The sequence below is a fragment of the Halichoeres trimaculatus genome, unplaced genomic scaffold (genome assembly GCF_033239565.1).
Source record: "Halichoeres trimaculatus isolate MK-OKI-2021-1 unplaced genomic scaffold, fHalTri1.1 fHalTri1_scaffold_8, whole genome shotgun sequence".
NCBI lineage: Eukaryota > Metazoa > Chordata > Actinopteri > Labriformes > Labridae > Halichoeres > Halichoeres trimaculatus.
The window spans coordinates 2,431,433-2,447,362 of NW_027437186.1; the positions used below are offsets into that span (position 1 = coordinate 2,431,433).

At 42.4% G+C, this 15,930-nt stretch overlaps 1 protein-coding gene across 1 annotated transcript in view; it reads left to right on the forward strand.

The window, feature by feature from the left end:
- The window catches only part of bcl11aa (BCL11 transcription factor A a), a 60,223-nt gene extending 44,697 nt beyond the window's left edge, over nucleotides 1-15,526 (forward strand). The window contains exon 2 of the mRNA XM_074675856.1: nucleotides 9,775-15,526. Coding sequence (XP_074531957.1) covers nucleotides 9,775-12,017 — 2,243 coding nt within the window. The 3' untranslated portion in view covers nucleotides 12,018-15,526. The remainder of the gene's footprint in view (nucleotides 1-9,774) is intronic.
- Nucleotides 15,527-15,930: the final 404 nt, after the last annotated feature.

Consider the following 15,930-nt stretch of genomic DNA (forward strand, 5'->3'; position numbering starts at 1 on the left):
GCCTTATTCACCTGACAAATCCAGAAAAGTGTCTGGGAGACAAAAAGACCTGAATGTGAGAAAAATCTACTCACCTTGCAAGCCCAGGTAATTTCTCCCTCCGGATTTTGTTTTGAGAAAGACATTTCTCTGAACTTGTCAGTGAACATATCTCATCATTTTTTATATAATATATGTAGATATAATAAGTTCATCCTCTTAACAATGTATTGGGACATAATACATTTGGTATGTGCAGAACATGAATCAGAAGACATTAGTGGGATAGAGAGGCCATCTCAGCTGCATCAAGACCTAATGTGGTACATCACAACAACAGGCATCAAGGGGTTAAACACCTGGATTTGGTAGAAGATTTTTAACTGGTGGGTTTCAGAAAAGGAGACCCACCTGAAGGGAAGGTGAACTAAAAGCTAGAAGTCCAGTATGACTAGGCACCGAGGACTGGCACACTCCACTTGTACCTTCAGTATTTCGCAGAGACTTATCAGAAGTAATGGAGGCTGATTTTCCTCCCAGCAGAGGGCTGCATTAATCCCATTGTTTGACTCTATGACTGGCTTCAGTAAACGAACAGGACACCAGCTTCCTCAGTTTGAGTCCAGTTAGCTAAGAAAATGTGGGACTGATGCAGTCCATTGTCTGTGGTGCTAAATGTGACATATGAGAGTTTGGTGACTGTTTGCTTGTATGCTGATCCAACCTACATTTCAACTTTATTTCAATCACATTTCACAACAGACTTGACCCCTAAGGGTTCCTGAAATCCCCCAACTCCACAACAAGATCCAGCTCTGAAATGAAAATATAAAACAGCCATAATCAGAGCAGTGAGATGTTCACATGACAACAGTGATTTGGATAAGTGCTTTAGGGAAGTACAGCTGAATGTTGGGGTGGAGGCAGAAAGCCACAACTGTTGCACTTCAGTGGGTGATGATGGAGGGAGGGAGGGAGGCTGGATTATGGCAGCGGGGTTGATAATAATGTTCCTGTCCTGGAGAAACCATCAGAAATAATTTTTCATTGAAACGAAAGGCTTCCAGAGTTATGAAAGACTTTTTATTCCAGTCAGTTACAGCTGCATTATGAATGTACAGAGGAAGCCACGGTACTTCAGAGCAGAAAACTCACATGAGCTGTTGAAGAGAGGAGAGTGGTGAGGCTAAACTGACCCGAACATGACTGTTTTCACATTTTCTCACCTTCTTTCACTTCATTATGACTTTAAAGGGAGGAAACACTTGGCATTCTATGGACACAAACCACTTTGAAGGACTGTTACAGAAATTTAAGGATTTTTGCCCATGAGGGCATGATGAGACAGAAGCATCAGATTGAGTCTACATTGAAATTCACACTGCTTGGTCAAATATCATCAAAATATACAAATATAATATACATTTGACAAATGTAAGAGTAAGAGTAAGATTAAACTTTATTGTCCCCTTGGGGAAATTTGTTGTGGACTCAGTGCTGACATCATACTGCCTTCATAAATAATAATAAATAAATTAGAACCCATACACAATTTACACCCTCATACAGTTCAACACATAAAAGTTAGAATATGCCTTCAGACATTTTTACATACCTGCAGACTAAGACTCCCCCTCTCAGGTAAATCAGGAGGAGATCGGGGCAGGTGGCGATGCCCAGATGTAAATATAAGCGGCAGATCCCGAAAGCCTGAGGCTCAGATGGAAATCCCAAATTGTATTAAGGGACATTGTCCCTCACTCCCAGTATGCGTACCTAATCCTGTTTCAGCAATGTTCCATTACCTCAATTACTATCATCTCACCCAGAGGTGGACCTGGCCAAGGACATCACCGCAGAGCCAGCGATGGGTGGAGAGGGAAGAGGGGAGGGCTGTGGAGGAGTGAGTTCTTCCAACAAAGAAAGTGAAAAAGGAGAAGGGAGACAGAGGAAGAGGATACATGGGTAGAGGATAAGGACAGAGAAGGAGAAAGTTGTGAAGAGGAGAATAAAGGAGGAATTACAAAAACAAAGAGAGTTATATGTCTGTCCGATCTGAAACCACGCCTCCATTTGATTTTTTGACTGGTGAAGGCAGCGATGAAGGTGTGTGTTGGATTCAACAGAAAAATATTCTGAATGCATTCTTAGTTCATGTGTTTACTGTTCCGCCAGGTGTCCCACATAGCCCCATAGACAGGCCGACCCCCCTGAGACAGACCAGGACCAGAGGTACAGTCACACCACATTAGGCTTCTCCCAGTTTGTTCCAGAAATACACATTAGAAGTGAAATGATTTGAAAGTCTTTCTCCAGTTTTAAGCAGACATTAGGGACCCCAGGAGCCCTTCAGGCCTCCAGAGCAGAGGAGGCTCTTTGCACAGGAGAGAGGATTTCTGCATTTTACTCATACATCAGATAAAATGTGACTTGTTGGTGTTAGAGCCGTAGTTTCAGGAGCTACAGTTTCTTTACAGAGCAACACACATCAGCTGAAAAATCTAAGGAGGAAATGAACCGATAAGAATTTTGTGTTTAATGTTGACCTGCATTTTTGCCTGCGTCCACCAGTTTGGTGCTGGGGCTTCGTTTCAGCTCCTTTTTCAGTCTTTGAGAGGGTTGGATAAAGCTCTGGGGAAGCTGAGCCCACACACACACACCACACACACACACACACACACACACACACACACACACACACACACACACACACACACACACACACACACATAGAGGAGTGGTGAAACATGAGCCAAGCTGCTTCAGTGCCTCCCTCTCCCATCTAGTGCCACATAAGTGTCCAGGCAATGCCCTTGGCTTAATAGGGCTTAATGCCTGTGCTTGTCACTGTAGCATGGCTGGTATTGAGTGTTAGGACATTTCTGAAACTGTGTGTGTGTATGGTGAGTGTGTGTGTGTGTGTGTGTGTGTGTGTGTGTGTGTGTGTGTGTGTGTGTGTGTGTGTGTGTGTGTGTGTGTGTGTGTGTGTGTGTGTGTGTGTGTGCGTGCGTGCATGAGTGTGTGTGTGTGTGTGTGTGTGTGTGTGTGTGTGTGTGTGTGTGTGTGTGCGTGCGTGCGTGCATGAGTGTGTGTGTGTGTGTGTGTGTTAGTGTGTGTGTGTTCTCCTGAGTCTCACTGCTGGCTGTATGGCTTTGACATTTACCCCAGGTAAAGAACCGGATGCTATTATTTACCCCAATCCTTCCTCTTCCTCCTCCTCCGGCTAAAGTCCAGACTTTTAAGTTGCAGTCTGTATTTGTCGCCTCTATCTAAGTTGAAAAAAAGAGGGATTACTTCTCCCATCTCATTGCTCTCCTTCCCTCTCTCTGACTCTATTTATCTTCATCTTTGCTCTTCTCCATTCTGCTTTCTCACTTCATTTTTCTACCTCCCAGTGGTGGAGAGTTTGCCTAATGAAGTGGCTGATGGGAGTATATTACAGAGAGACAGAGTGGAGCGGTCGCCTACTCTAAAATCCATTAACCTTACAGTTTCAATCAGCGTGCAGACAAGTCTGAGCTACAAGTCAAAGAGGAGCGGATTAGCTTAAGAGTTACACCGGGGTGCCTTCCAATTGTTTTGCACAGTTCACATTTTTGTCTGAAAACACAAATCTGTTTCTTTTTCTCTGTAACATCAGTGAGAAGTCAACATTATGCAACGCTACACAAGACAACACAAACACTTTCATCATGTTTTTTACTGCTTGAACTAAATGAAACTCAGCTCTGTGCAGCATCAGTGGGCCTTTACCCACTTTAAATCCCAGCAATGAACAGGTGCACCAGTCACTAAGCAGCCTCCAGTAACATTATATGGACTTTCCCATGATACTTTGAACAACAGCTCTCTGAAATGATTCATGCTGTGTGCATGAAGTTTGGACATCTGCAAAATTTATTTTAGCCTGTTTGCACACAGTGTTCATACCGCTGAAAAGAAATTTAAAAAAGGTTGTTTTTAACTGATTAATAAGCTTTAGGAGGGGGTCCAAACTGTTTTCAGAGAGGGCCACACTTGTGCCATCATCACAAACTGATGAAATCAAAGCTCTTCTTTCCTTCAGGTGTCTCTTGATCCGAAACGATCAGTGGTCAGGTTTATGCAGTGTTATGTGCTGCCTAAATATTAGCAAGCTCTGATGTTCTCCATTAGGGGGTGATATGTGCAAAATATGCCAAGATGCTTGTATGGCAGGATCAGGATCAGGATTTAATGAGATTGTTTTTCTGGATTTATAAAGATTATTTTGCATCATTTAATAACTTTAAACACTCTTGTGTCCTCATATATTTTTGAACCTTTTTTGCATACTGATAAATCTATTCATTAAAAGATGTCAGCTGTTTCTGCAGAATGCACAGAGCTTTAGCTTTATACAAGCAGCCTATGACCACTCCAGATGGAGTTTATTGAGACCTTACATATAGACTTTGTTTTGGTTTAAGACCTTGATAGGAAATGTAAATGTACACATCATTTAGAACTTGATCCATTTCAGAGCCCTAATTAATACACTAAGATGAAAGCTTGGGACGGTAGAAATATGGAGCTGAGCCACGATTGGCTCCAGGCCTGACTTTGGACAATCCTTTCCCATAGTAACCACCCCCTGATGGCTGGTGTTGTGTGGATATATTCATGCTTTAGTCTTTAGTGTATGCACACCTGAGAATAAAAGGTTAAATATTTTTTTCTTATCACTTCAAGTTAAGTTGTTAACCCACATACAATCAGAGCACTCCTGTGGATGAGAAACTGTAATCTTAGTCTAGTTCAAGGTTATTATAGTTCATGAAACTAACAGAATAATGAAGATGAGAGGCGAAAAAACGTTTTTGCTAGCTGAAATTAAAATAAAAATGTGGCTTTATCTAAAGAAACATAACCGACTTAAACTGTACAGTGAGATGAAGTTTATATATAATCTAACTGCTTTGGTTGGATTTTAAATGTGTTTGTTCTATGCCCATTTTACGCCAGTTGGCACACAAGCAAGCTCCACACTCCACACTATGTCCACTAGCAGAGTGTTAATGGCAGCTTAAGGTGGAGGAAAGCAGCAGAAGCCCTTCTGGTTTTACTCTGAGTATGACTGTCTTTGATAGGAGCTCAGTGGATGGTGATAAAGTATGATGAACATTTCTCAAGGGGAAAAATCCCACTCACCTCAAAGTCCACTTGAAAAGCTCACACAGGAAGGTGAACCTAACACAGCTTGTCAAGGTAAGGGACAGCGTCCAGCTCCTCTTCCCCTCAAGCAGAAGCTAATCCTCAGCCAGGCAGCACCAGGAGCAACTGTCGAGCAAGCGACACTGGTGCAGAGCTTTCTGATCTTATGAAGATGGTTGTTCATGTGTCCTCAGTGAATACATTTTTAAAAATTAGTTTTAATTGGACAATGTTTTGTGTGGCATTTCTGAATCTTGCAACTAATAAAGGAACTAATAAAAACTAAACTGAAACCAAGAATTTTCTTAAAACAAAAAAGAAGTAGAAGCCAAAACCAAACTTGAAAACCTATATTGGGGAGTAGTTAAAACTAAACTGAAATTGAGAAAAAAAGTAAAATAAAAATAAATATCAAGGCTAAACCGAATATTAAACTATAATAATAGTCTAATTTTAGTCTTGATCCGTAAGTCAGTGGTTAAACTAACGTTTCTGGTGTTGTTGATGACTGGGCTGCAATTGTGCAGAGACTTCTGCAGAGACTCGGGACCCTGCACCAAATGCACCTTTGAATAGCTAGTTGATGGGCTTCTACCATGAAAAATAAAAACAGTGCTGTAAATCCTGTGATTTTCTCAGTTACTGTTTCAGCTTCGTGTTGTTTCTGATAAACTGTCCTGCAGTCCTTAAAGGACACACAGTGCTAATCCTAGCTTCTGCTACTCACTGCATTGTGTTTTTTTCAGTCTGCCCCGACTCTGCCGATGACTTTTCAGGTGACTTAAAAGAATTGTTGTGTTTAAAAAAAGGATAATTTGCATCCTCTCAGATTCTCTCTGCAGCATATGTTTGAGCTGTGTTATCCTTCTCTAAAGGGTGAAAAATACACACACAGCTGACTATGAGGTTTAACACACTGAATTAGAATGGTTGGCTTATGAATTAAAGAGAATTGTATTGGAAGGGTTACTGGATAAAATGTATGATCACAGCAATTTATTAGAATTTAATATTCCATTTACAAAGGGTGCATCACTACATTTTATATCCATGAATCCGGACTTACTTCTAACTATAAAATTCCTCTATGGTGAAGAAAAGTTTGCTTAGGTTGGTTTGTGCATCTAAAACAATCACTTCACCTCCTTTAAAACCAAGAATAAGAAGCTCCCACATTGCACGTCTTGTAAATGAGAACAATTGCGTCAGGGCTTGACAAACAACAATGTCTGCTGCACTTGTACTGAAAAAAACCCCAAACAAATCTCCTCAGTGAAGCAAAGGCAGGAAGGTGCAACGTTATTATCAGTGTCATCAGTGTCTAGGAAAAGAGTGGTTCAACCAGAGGAAAAAAACAGATGAATAAATAAATGAAGCCTCTCTGGCCCTGATAATGCAAATGATATTCACAGGTTAGATCCTGTGCAGGTGGCCACAATTAGTGGTAATTTGTGCCGATTTTAATGATCCATAATTTAGCTGCCTCTCCAAACTGTTGGTCATGTGGGATAAGTGTGTGTGTACAGAGAGAGTCGGGAGATGGGAGGGATGGTCAAACAGAAGGAGGAGGAAGCAGTGTTTGATTTATGCCGTAATGTAAGCCTCACAGCGAGGGGATAACTACATTTCTTTAAAAACACACGCAGAAGGACATTCACAAGCATTCTCACTGCAGCTAAATGAAGCTTCTTTTTTCCTTTCAACCTCTTTGACTCTCTCTTACTGGCTATTAGGGCTAAATTGCGGTGTGCAGATGTATAAAAGCTTTGATGAAATCCTTTTAGTATCACTTTTGATTTGTCATATTTGTTCTGCTGGTAATTAACAGGTGATATCATTTGTGGGTATTTTTTTTTGCAACCCACTTTACCTGTTTACATGCTAATGGAAAGTTTTGCAGTTTATTGTTGACAGCACGTAATGAGGAAACAGCTTTTCACAGAGTAAAATCATGTCACAGAGATAATTAGCAGCACTCAGAAAAACTGTTTATTTATTCTGGTTTCACAATAACATGGCAGCACAGTATGGTTTAACGTGCATGCCAACTTTTGACATTCCTGGATGAGAGGATTTATTTTTTTGGTTTTATCCTCAGAGGTTAAACTAAAATGACTAAGTGAAAAAGTAAAGTAGCGTGGGTAGTAGTAGTAGCTTGTCTTTTCTTCTTTAACACTGCAAAAACTAAAATACAAACAAATGTTTTTGTCTTATTTTTAGTGAGAAATGTCTTCTTTTTCTTGATATGAGCCACATTCAACAGACAAGAACAGAAACATTTCCTATATCAAGACATTGAAAGACAAATGAGGTGAAATGCTTATAACAGGTAAAAAAGAAAAAAAAACCTGCTGATGGGATAAGACAAATGTGCTCATCAAGTTTCTTAAAATTAGAAAAATGTCTAGAGACAAAACATGTCCCTTTTCTCTTACCTGATTATTTTTTTTTATTGTTACGAGCAATATAGACCTCTTTAAATATTTTGAAATAAGACATTTTTCTGGACTGGTCGGGTAAATGTGGCTCAAAAAGACATTTTCTGCTGAAAATAAGACAAAAACACTTGATTCAAATTTCAGGGTTTTTTTTTTCTTTTTCTTTTTTTCAATGAAGGCACCATCTGAATTTACTGGCCAGCCAAAACGTTAGAAGAGTTGCAGTAACTTAAAGAGTACTTGTAAAACAGGGTCACCTGTGCACTGATAATTTCTAAAGTATTAACTAAATCAATCCACACTTAGCTTTAAAACAAACTAATGAAGAATAAGTAAATTCATTTATAAATGATTTTTTTGCCTTGCAGTTTTAAGGTTTGTATGAAAAAATGCTGTTTGACATTTTAAAACAAGGCAGAAATGTCATTTTGAACACAATCCTCAGTCATCTTAAGCTAGATAAAGAAAAGAAGGGGAAACAACTTTCCCTGTGGTTCAACCAGTTCATCTCCTGCAGAGACTTCAATTCAAAGTCAGGATAAAGTTTAAATAACAATCAAGGGAAAAGCATTACTCACAGTGTTTAGACTGTACCACATCAACAAATACACTCAGCAGCAGTCAGTCAGTTAACCCAACAGCTTCTGCCTGCTCTGCCAGCTTCAGCAGATGCTGCTGTGGGATTTTTATCTGGTGTCCAGATATTTAGAATGTTTTAGAAAAGCACCTGTGGACTAAAATCTCAGACTGTCCCTTTTCCACAGCAGCATTCTTCCCAGCACTGTTCTGCTCGCCACATCTGTCAGTGAAGCTCTTTGCATACATTTTGTGAAAACTTGATGTAAGGCCCTGACTTTTGGATTAAGTCGTTTTTGACTGTAACGGTTTTAAGTGTCGGATAAATGCCTGGAATGTGCCGCCAATGTCTAAACTTCTTGCTCTGCTGTGTGTATACCCATTTGTGTCTCGATGCGTGAAGTGTATCTCTGCTTGTTCACTTTGTCAGACACGCCCACACCGCTCTGTGCTTAATAGTGAAAGGCCCTGAATGGCACTGACAGGGGTTCGTGTGTCATCTAATCTTGTAAACGAGCTGATGGCCGTCCGTTCACTTCTCTAATGAGATTACACATGCACTGCAGGTCCCACCACAGGTCATCATCGCTGAGGCCATTCAAAGGCAATTATTGTTTTAAATGTTCCTCTTGTTGCAGGCCCAAAGTGACTCTGCATGCTTCATTGAGGCAGGAATAAGCTTTGAGGCACCACTTGTTTTTCCTCGTCAGTCAGTCGGAGTCTAAATGTTTTTACCCTCCTACTGTTTTACTTTCCTCGGGCGGCTGCAGTGTTCTGTCTACGTTATCAGAGAGTGGGTCTGTGTTTTTCTGTGTGCTGCTGATCAGTACTTGACAAAGCACATAAGGGGCTTTATAGAAGATGATGCAATATATCTACAATTTTGGCGTACATGAAAAAAACATGTCCTAGTTCATCAGATAACTTTTATGTGTTTATGCCTTTACTTAATCATGAAGTTGTAATTGAAGGATGGTGAAGCTTATCTCTGTCTCCTCTCTCACCCGTCTTTGAATCTGTATTTGACAGCAAGCCTCTGCGTTGGTGGTTCAGTGGGAAGTGCAGGTCCATCGGGAAAGCCCTGTTTCTTTGTTCTCCTGCTGACAATGGAGGACTCACAGTCAGTCTGAGGGGAGGAATTATGTCCCAGAGCAGTCTGCAAGAAGAACAAATACACACACACACACACACACACACACACACACATACACACACACACACACACACACACACACACACATACACACACATTTCTCCTCACATGGTGCTCATGTGGGGCATGACCTCAATAAGAGCTTCTGTTATATTTGCAAAGCTTCAACACCATGTGCTGGCCACTTTTAAAAGCTGTAACAGTTAGGCCTGAGGTTGAAATAAGAGATTGGTTCAGCCCAGTTGAAAGAGTTGACTTAAATGGATTTTATTCAGTAGAGTTCTGTTTATGCTCAGCTGTGTGAACGCTGCTTAATCACGGTTTCAGCTGACAAAAAATTAAGTGTCTTTGCAGTGAAGCAAACTTTAATCCTAACTGCTCCAAACAGTGTGTATGTTGTCAGAAGTGTTAATGTAACTCCCTCCTAAGTCTGTTCTCTACTTTCTGTGTCTGCAGGTAAAGAGGAGCCCACTACCTACACCTGCACTACATGTAAGCAGCCGTACGGCAGCGCCTGGTTCCTGCTGCAGCACGCTCAGAACACCCACGGCTTCCGTATCTACTTGGAGAGTGAACACGGCAGCCCCCTCACCCCACGCATGGGTGGGCCTTCTTCCCTTGGAGGTGGAGCAGACTGCCCCTCTCAGCCTCCCCTTCATGGCCTCCATCTGCCTCCTGATGCAAGCCCCTTCAACCTTCTCCGCATCCCCGGCTCGGGTTCAGGTGGGAGAGACAGTGTTGGAGTAGGGGGTGGAATTGGTGCCAGTGGCCCTGGCGGGGGCCATCATCAGCGTTTCCCTCCCACACCCCCCCTCTTCAGCCCCCCTCCAAGGAACCACCTGGACCCCCACCACCTGAGCCCAGAGGAGCTGGCGCTGGCAGCCCACCACCCGAGTGCCTTTGACAGGGTGCTGCGCCTCAATCCTCCTCTGCCCCTGGACCCCCCTCCAACAATGGACTTCTCACGGCGGCTAAGGGAGCTCGCGGGCAACACCTCAGGGTCCACTCCTCCACTATCCCCCAGTCGGCCTAGCCCCATGCAGCGCCTGCTCCAGCCATTCCAACCGGGAGGAGGAACTGGCAGCGCAGCAGGTGCAGGGGGAAGTAAACCTCCATATCTCGCCACACCTCCCCCTCTTCCAGGCTCCATGCAGTCACCAGTGGGTTCTCAGACGACTCCTACAACCCCTCTCCCCTCAGCAGGGGCAACACCTTCCTCCACCACCCCCCTAAAATCAAAGTGTTGTGAGTTTTGCGGAAAGGCCTTTAAATTTCAGAGTAATCTAATAGTGCATCGACGCAGCCACACAGGAGAGAAGCCGTACAAATGTCACCTGTGTGACCACGCTTGTACACAAGCTAGCAAACTGAAACGCCACATGAAGACACACATGCACAAGTCCTCCTCACCAAACACAGGCAAGTCAGAAGATGGGCTCTCAACAGCCTCCTCTCCAGAGCCTGGAACCAGCGAGCACCTCGGCAGCGCAAGCAATGCTCTGAAGTCAGTGGTGGCAAAGCTGAAGAGTGAGAATAACCGCATGCTACGTGAGAATGGGGAAGAGGAAGAGGAAGAAGAGGAGGAAGAAGAGGAAGAGGAGGAAGAAGAGGAAGAGGAGGAAGAGGAAGAGGAGGTAGAGGAAGAGGAAGAGCAGAGTGGAGACAGGGCCGCTAGAAGAAACAACAACAGCTATCACTTTGGTTTGAACCTTGAGGCAGCACGGCAGCATGAAAACAACGGTGGGTTAGGAAGCCGACTGGGCGGAGTTGCTGATGAGGGCTCGATCCCTCGCTCGTTGCCTGAGGTCATGCAGGGGATGGGTCTAGCAGCGAGCATGCAACACTTCAGTGAAGCCCTCAGTGCACACAAAAGGAATTCCATGGCCCAGGAGAACCACTTACACCACCACCTCAATCGAGACCATCACCACAACCGCGACATGTGTGACGGGAATTCAGTTTTGGACACTGATCGTGGGGAGGAGGGCTCTGTCTCTGCAGTGAACGGACGGGGAGCTTCACCTAATGAATCTGCCTCTGTTGGCCTCTCAAAGAAACTGCTAATGGGCAGCCCCAGCCCCCTCAGTCCTTTCTCAAAACGCATTAAGCTGGAAAAGGAGTATGACCTGCCCACTCCCACAATCCCCAACACAGAGAACGTATACTCCCAGTGGTTGGCAGGGTATGCCGCCTCACGACAACTCAAGGACCCTTTTCTGAACTTCGGGGATTCCAGACAATCGCCCTTTGCCTCTTCATCTGAGCACTCTTCAGAGAACGGCAGTTTGCGTTTCTCAACACCTCCAGGGGAACTGGATGGTGGGATGTCAGGCCGCAGTGGTACAGGGAGCGGGGGCAGCACACCACACCTTGGGGGTCCTGGACGGCCCAACTCCAAGGAAAGCCGCAGGAGTGATACTTGTGAGTACTGCGGCAAGGTGTTCAAGAACTGCAGTAACCTGACAGTGCACCGGCGCAGCCACACAGGCGAAAGACCGTACAAGTGTGAGCTGTGCAATTATGCTTGTGCCCAGAGCTCCAAACTTACTCGCCACATGAAGACCCACGGTCAGGTGGGCAAAGACGTGTACAAGTGTGAAATTTGTCAGATGCCCTTCAGTGTCTACAGTACCTTGGAGAAACACATGAAAAAATGGCACAGTGACCGTCCTTTGAGTGCCGAAATAAAATCAGAGTAGAAGGCCGAACAATGGGACCTTTTTCCCCACAGCTATGTCCGCCATTAGTCCCCTGTTTATTCCCAGCCCCCTGTAGATTTGCCCCAACCCCTAACACTCCACTTTCGCCAGTCTGGTGGAAGCTTAGGACCATGTGCTCTGCACCAGCACACCCCGTTTCCATTACTCATTGAATGCATGATCTGTATCGGGGCAATACTCTTGCATTGACGCAAAACTTCGAGCCTTTCTCTTGTGCAATAATTTACATGTTGTGTACTATTTTCTTTTATGAGTTTCCTTTTTTCCATTTTTAAGAATTAGTCGGCATGCATAGTATGTTTTTGCTAATCAAAAAAAGAAAAGAACTTGTCCCTGGTTGGTTAGTTGTTGAGTAAATGTGTTGCTGTTTTTCTCTTGTTCAGTTTTTTTCTTTTTATTCTTCAAAAAGAGAAAAGACAAGAAAGATACATCCATGCTGCATACATTCTGTAACGCATATCATGTACAGTTTTGTTTTGTGACATGGAAAGTGAACAGTCTCTGATTGGACCCTCTTCTTACAACCCTGGAAATGCACTTATCTTGATCTTTCTAAAAGATGCCATGTTCACACAGGGTTTTAAAATATCATGCATTGGCTTGATGGTAAAAAGTAATGACAGCCTTCAAATTTCTTTCAAAAAGACAAGGGTGTGCTGAGATTTTAATTTGTACTATCATTTGGTAGAATAAGAATAAAAAGAGTGCCTTTGATATCTCTAGACTGCATTGGCCATAATCTTATCTGGTATAAGCTTGGGCTCACATTAAGATAAAGCTAGAAAGTTTAAGCCACCCAGGAAAGGTCCTTGCATCAAGCACCTGACCGCTCAATGGACTGTGACAACTCATGATGAAAGGTCAGAGAGGTCTTATTAATCATCATTTAGCTACCTATTACATGTTCAATAGGCTATCTTTAATATGTGGATTTCATGGCAAGCATGGTACAAGCAGTATTGTGTATATCTGAATTATTTGTAGTTTTGTTTCTGGTAAGGAGGTACTTTTGAGATAAAGTTAATCTGTAATGTACAATCCTGAACTTGAGGAATACAGCGCATGGCTGAGAAGTGTCATGTATCTGCATTAGCACAAACCTACAACGCTGCTTCAAATATGTCAGTGTGTGGAACAATGCATAAAGTAATATATGGGCCTAAGGAAAGGCTGTCTTTATTTGAAAGCATTGAAATAACTACAAGCTAGACCGACAGAAAGCTACACAGAACTGGAAGCTAGGTGTGTATTTAGGGGATCAGAGGCAATCTCTCTCAATTTACATCTCTACTATCAAACAGGGTCATTAGCTATGAAGAGCAGGAAAAAGAAAGAAAGAATTGCAAAAATGATCCAGGGCTCTTTAAGAGTGATGATTTGAATCAGTATGGATAGACTAATGCAGGGCACATTTTGGTTTCTGTTGCTTCTTAACCCAGTTTTTTTTTCTCCTGAGTTTGATAAAGCTGATTGTCTCTCGCTGAAAGTCAGTACCGACATCTTTCTTGCATATTTCCCACACTGATGCAACGTTGGTACATGCGTTAAGTTTCAAAGCGTTATTGTCATTTATAGGACATGAAGTGCACTGTTTCAATTTTCCCAGTTTACAAGTTTACGCTGAAAGGGAAAACGTTGTTGTAATGCTGTCAGAGGACGAGGTCCCGTTGTTAAACACAGTAAAAGATAAGACACATAATCTGTTGCCAGCAGCTCCAGCCTCATGAACCTTGACCTTTGTATCCCTGCCGTTTCACCTTTGACCATTTGTCAATTTGTTACCCCTAAAAATCCCCAGCCCCGAGCCCGGGCTGAGAATTCATCCTGTCTGCAAGGGCTGTAAATTAAACATTTGGTTACATAAGAAAGCGCTGCTCCTGTAGGGTGCAGCGCAGCCACAGCTGCACCAAACATTGTCCACATCTCTGAAGCAGCTGTATCCTAACTGTGCTGCCATCCACACCTGAATAACCTATCGACCCTGCAGACCCCCGATTGTTGTTGCTAACACTTCAAAAATCTGTTTTTGTATAAATCTTCCTTTAATTCAAGGTATAAAAATAAACATTTTTGCAAATAACACTCCACTTTCTCCAAGGGGAAACTGTACTTAAGTTTTGTTGTCGTTTCTCTTTTCCTCAGCGTCTTGGTGGTGTTCAAGACCCGGATCACAGTATATATAAAATGATTTAAAAAAAGAGGAAAAACACAAAAAAATCTGTGATGGTTTTGTATTTTATTTTGCCTTGACTCTTCACAACTCTTCAGGTTGAAATACAATTTGCATTGGGGAAAGGATTAAGATTATATATGAATATATAATAAAGAACTTAAAATATAGGAAAATGCACACTCATGTCGATTCCTATGCTTAAACACATTTATGGTCTACTTTTTCTGTATTTCTAGAATTGTATTTGAATTCAGTGTTCACTTAGAGTAGGCACTATAGTATTTATATTGAGGCTCGTATTTTTAACTGTTGCTTGTTCTCTCTAAAGGTATTTACCATACCTTTTTTTGGTAGTGGAAAAAAATCCCAAGCTGCCACGGTATATTTTTTTAATTTGGCAGGATAATATAGTGCGAATTATTTGTATGTTTAAAGAAATAAAGTGAAAAACCCCATAAAAAAGCAGCTAAAGTATGTGGCATTGGGAGGCGTCGCGGGCCATCAGATGGCCCCTCTGTTTCCGATCCACACAGGTGGTTGTACATATCTTCTTTGGTTTTTGGTTCGGACCTCCTCCCCCGCCTCCCCCTGCCCCCCCTGCTGCCATTCTTGTATGCAGTAATGCAAGCTGACGTTGGCCTGTTCTGTTGTGTGCTTCTGTCTCTCTCACCCCTCCCACCTGACTACATTCCAACATCGAGAAGAGAGGAAAGAAAAAAATCTCCATATGCAGTACATGGATTACGGAAAAAGCGTCAAAATAAATACATTTACAAAAGAAATTCAATGTTTTGCAGTTTCTTTTCATTGCCAAATACTAAATGGTGCTTTATATTTAGATTGGGTATACTTTCATATGCAAAGCATATTTAAAAATGATCTGAGGGACGTGGAGAAGCCTGCTTGAGTTGAGACTTTTTTGTAAATGGCAATGCGGAATATTTTGTTATCAGCCTTTTCTATTCCTATTCTGAGAGCTGTTTGTTGTAACATGAACTTGAACTTTATCTTTTACTATGGGAGTTGCTATTTATTATTACCAATACACTCTGTTCAAAACAGAGTCATAGAATGGATTCTTTTTGTTTCTTTTGGTTTTAATATAATTCTAAGTTTTTTTTTTCTTTTGTAATGGTGGCCAATGGTCATTGGACAAACCTAGCTCTTTACTTTCTGTTCAGTTTGTTTGGGGTCTCTGTTCAGTTGTATTGGGAAAACCACTGTCTGTGTTTTCTGGCAGATGTCTGCATAATCCTGTTCACACACCCATTTTGTCCCTTTATCGAAAAACAATTAATAAAAAAATGAAAGTATACCAGTACTTGTCCCTTGTCTCCACTGTGTGTGTGTGTGTGTGTGTGTGTGTGTGTGTGCGTGCGTGTGTGTGTGTGTGTGTGTGTGTGTGTGTGTGTGTGTGTGTGTGTGTCAAGAGGCCCACTAAGATGTTTGTCACAGTAAAGCAGCTTCCTACAGATATCACACACAGATACACGTTTTAACCTAAAGTAAAAGTATTGATCAAAGTGTACAAGCTTTTACTTGCCTTACACACATTCACACACATACACATACATAGTGTAGAAGTGTGTGTGTGATGTGTCAGTGGTGACCTGGGCTGGGCGTTTTCTTTACGTGTTTTCCTTGAACTTCATGACCCCCCGTTCCCGCCCCCAACGCCTAGCCTTTGGCTCTGTACTGTATGTACCTTCTGACTTTCTG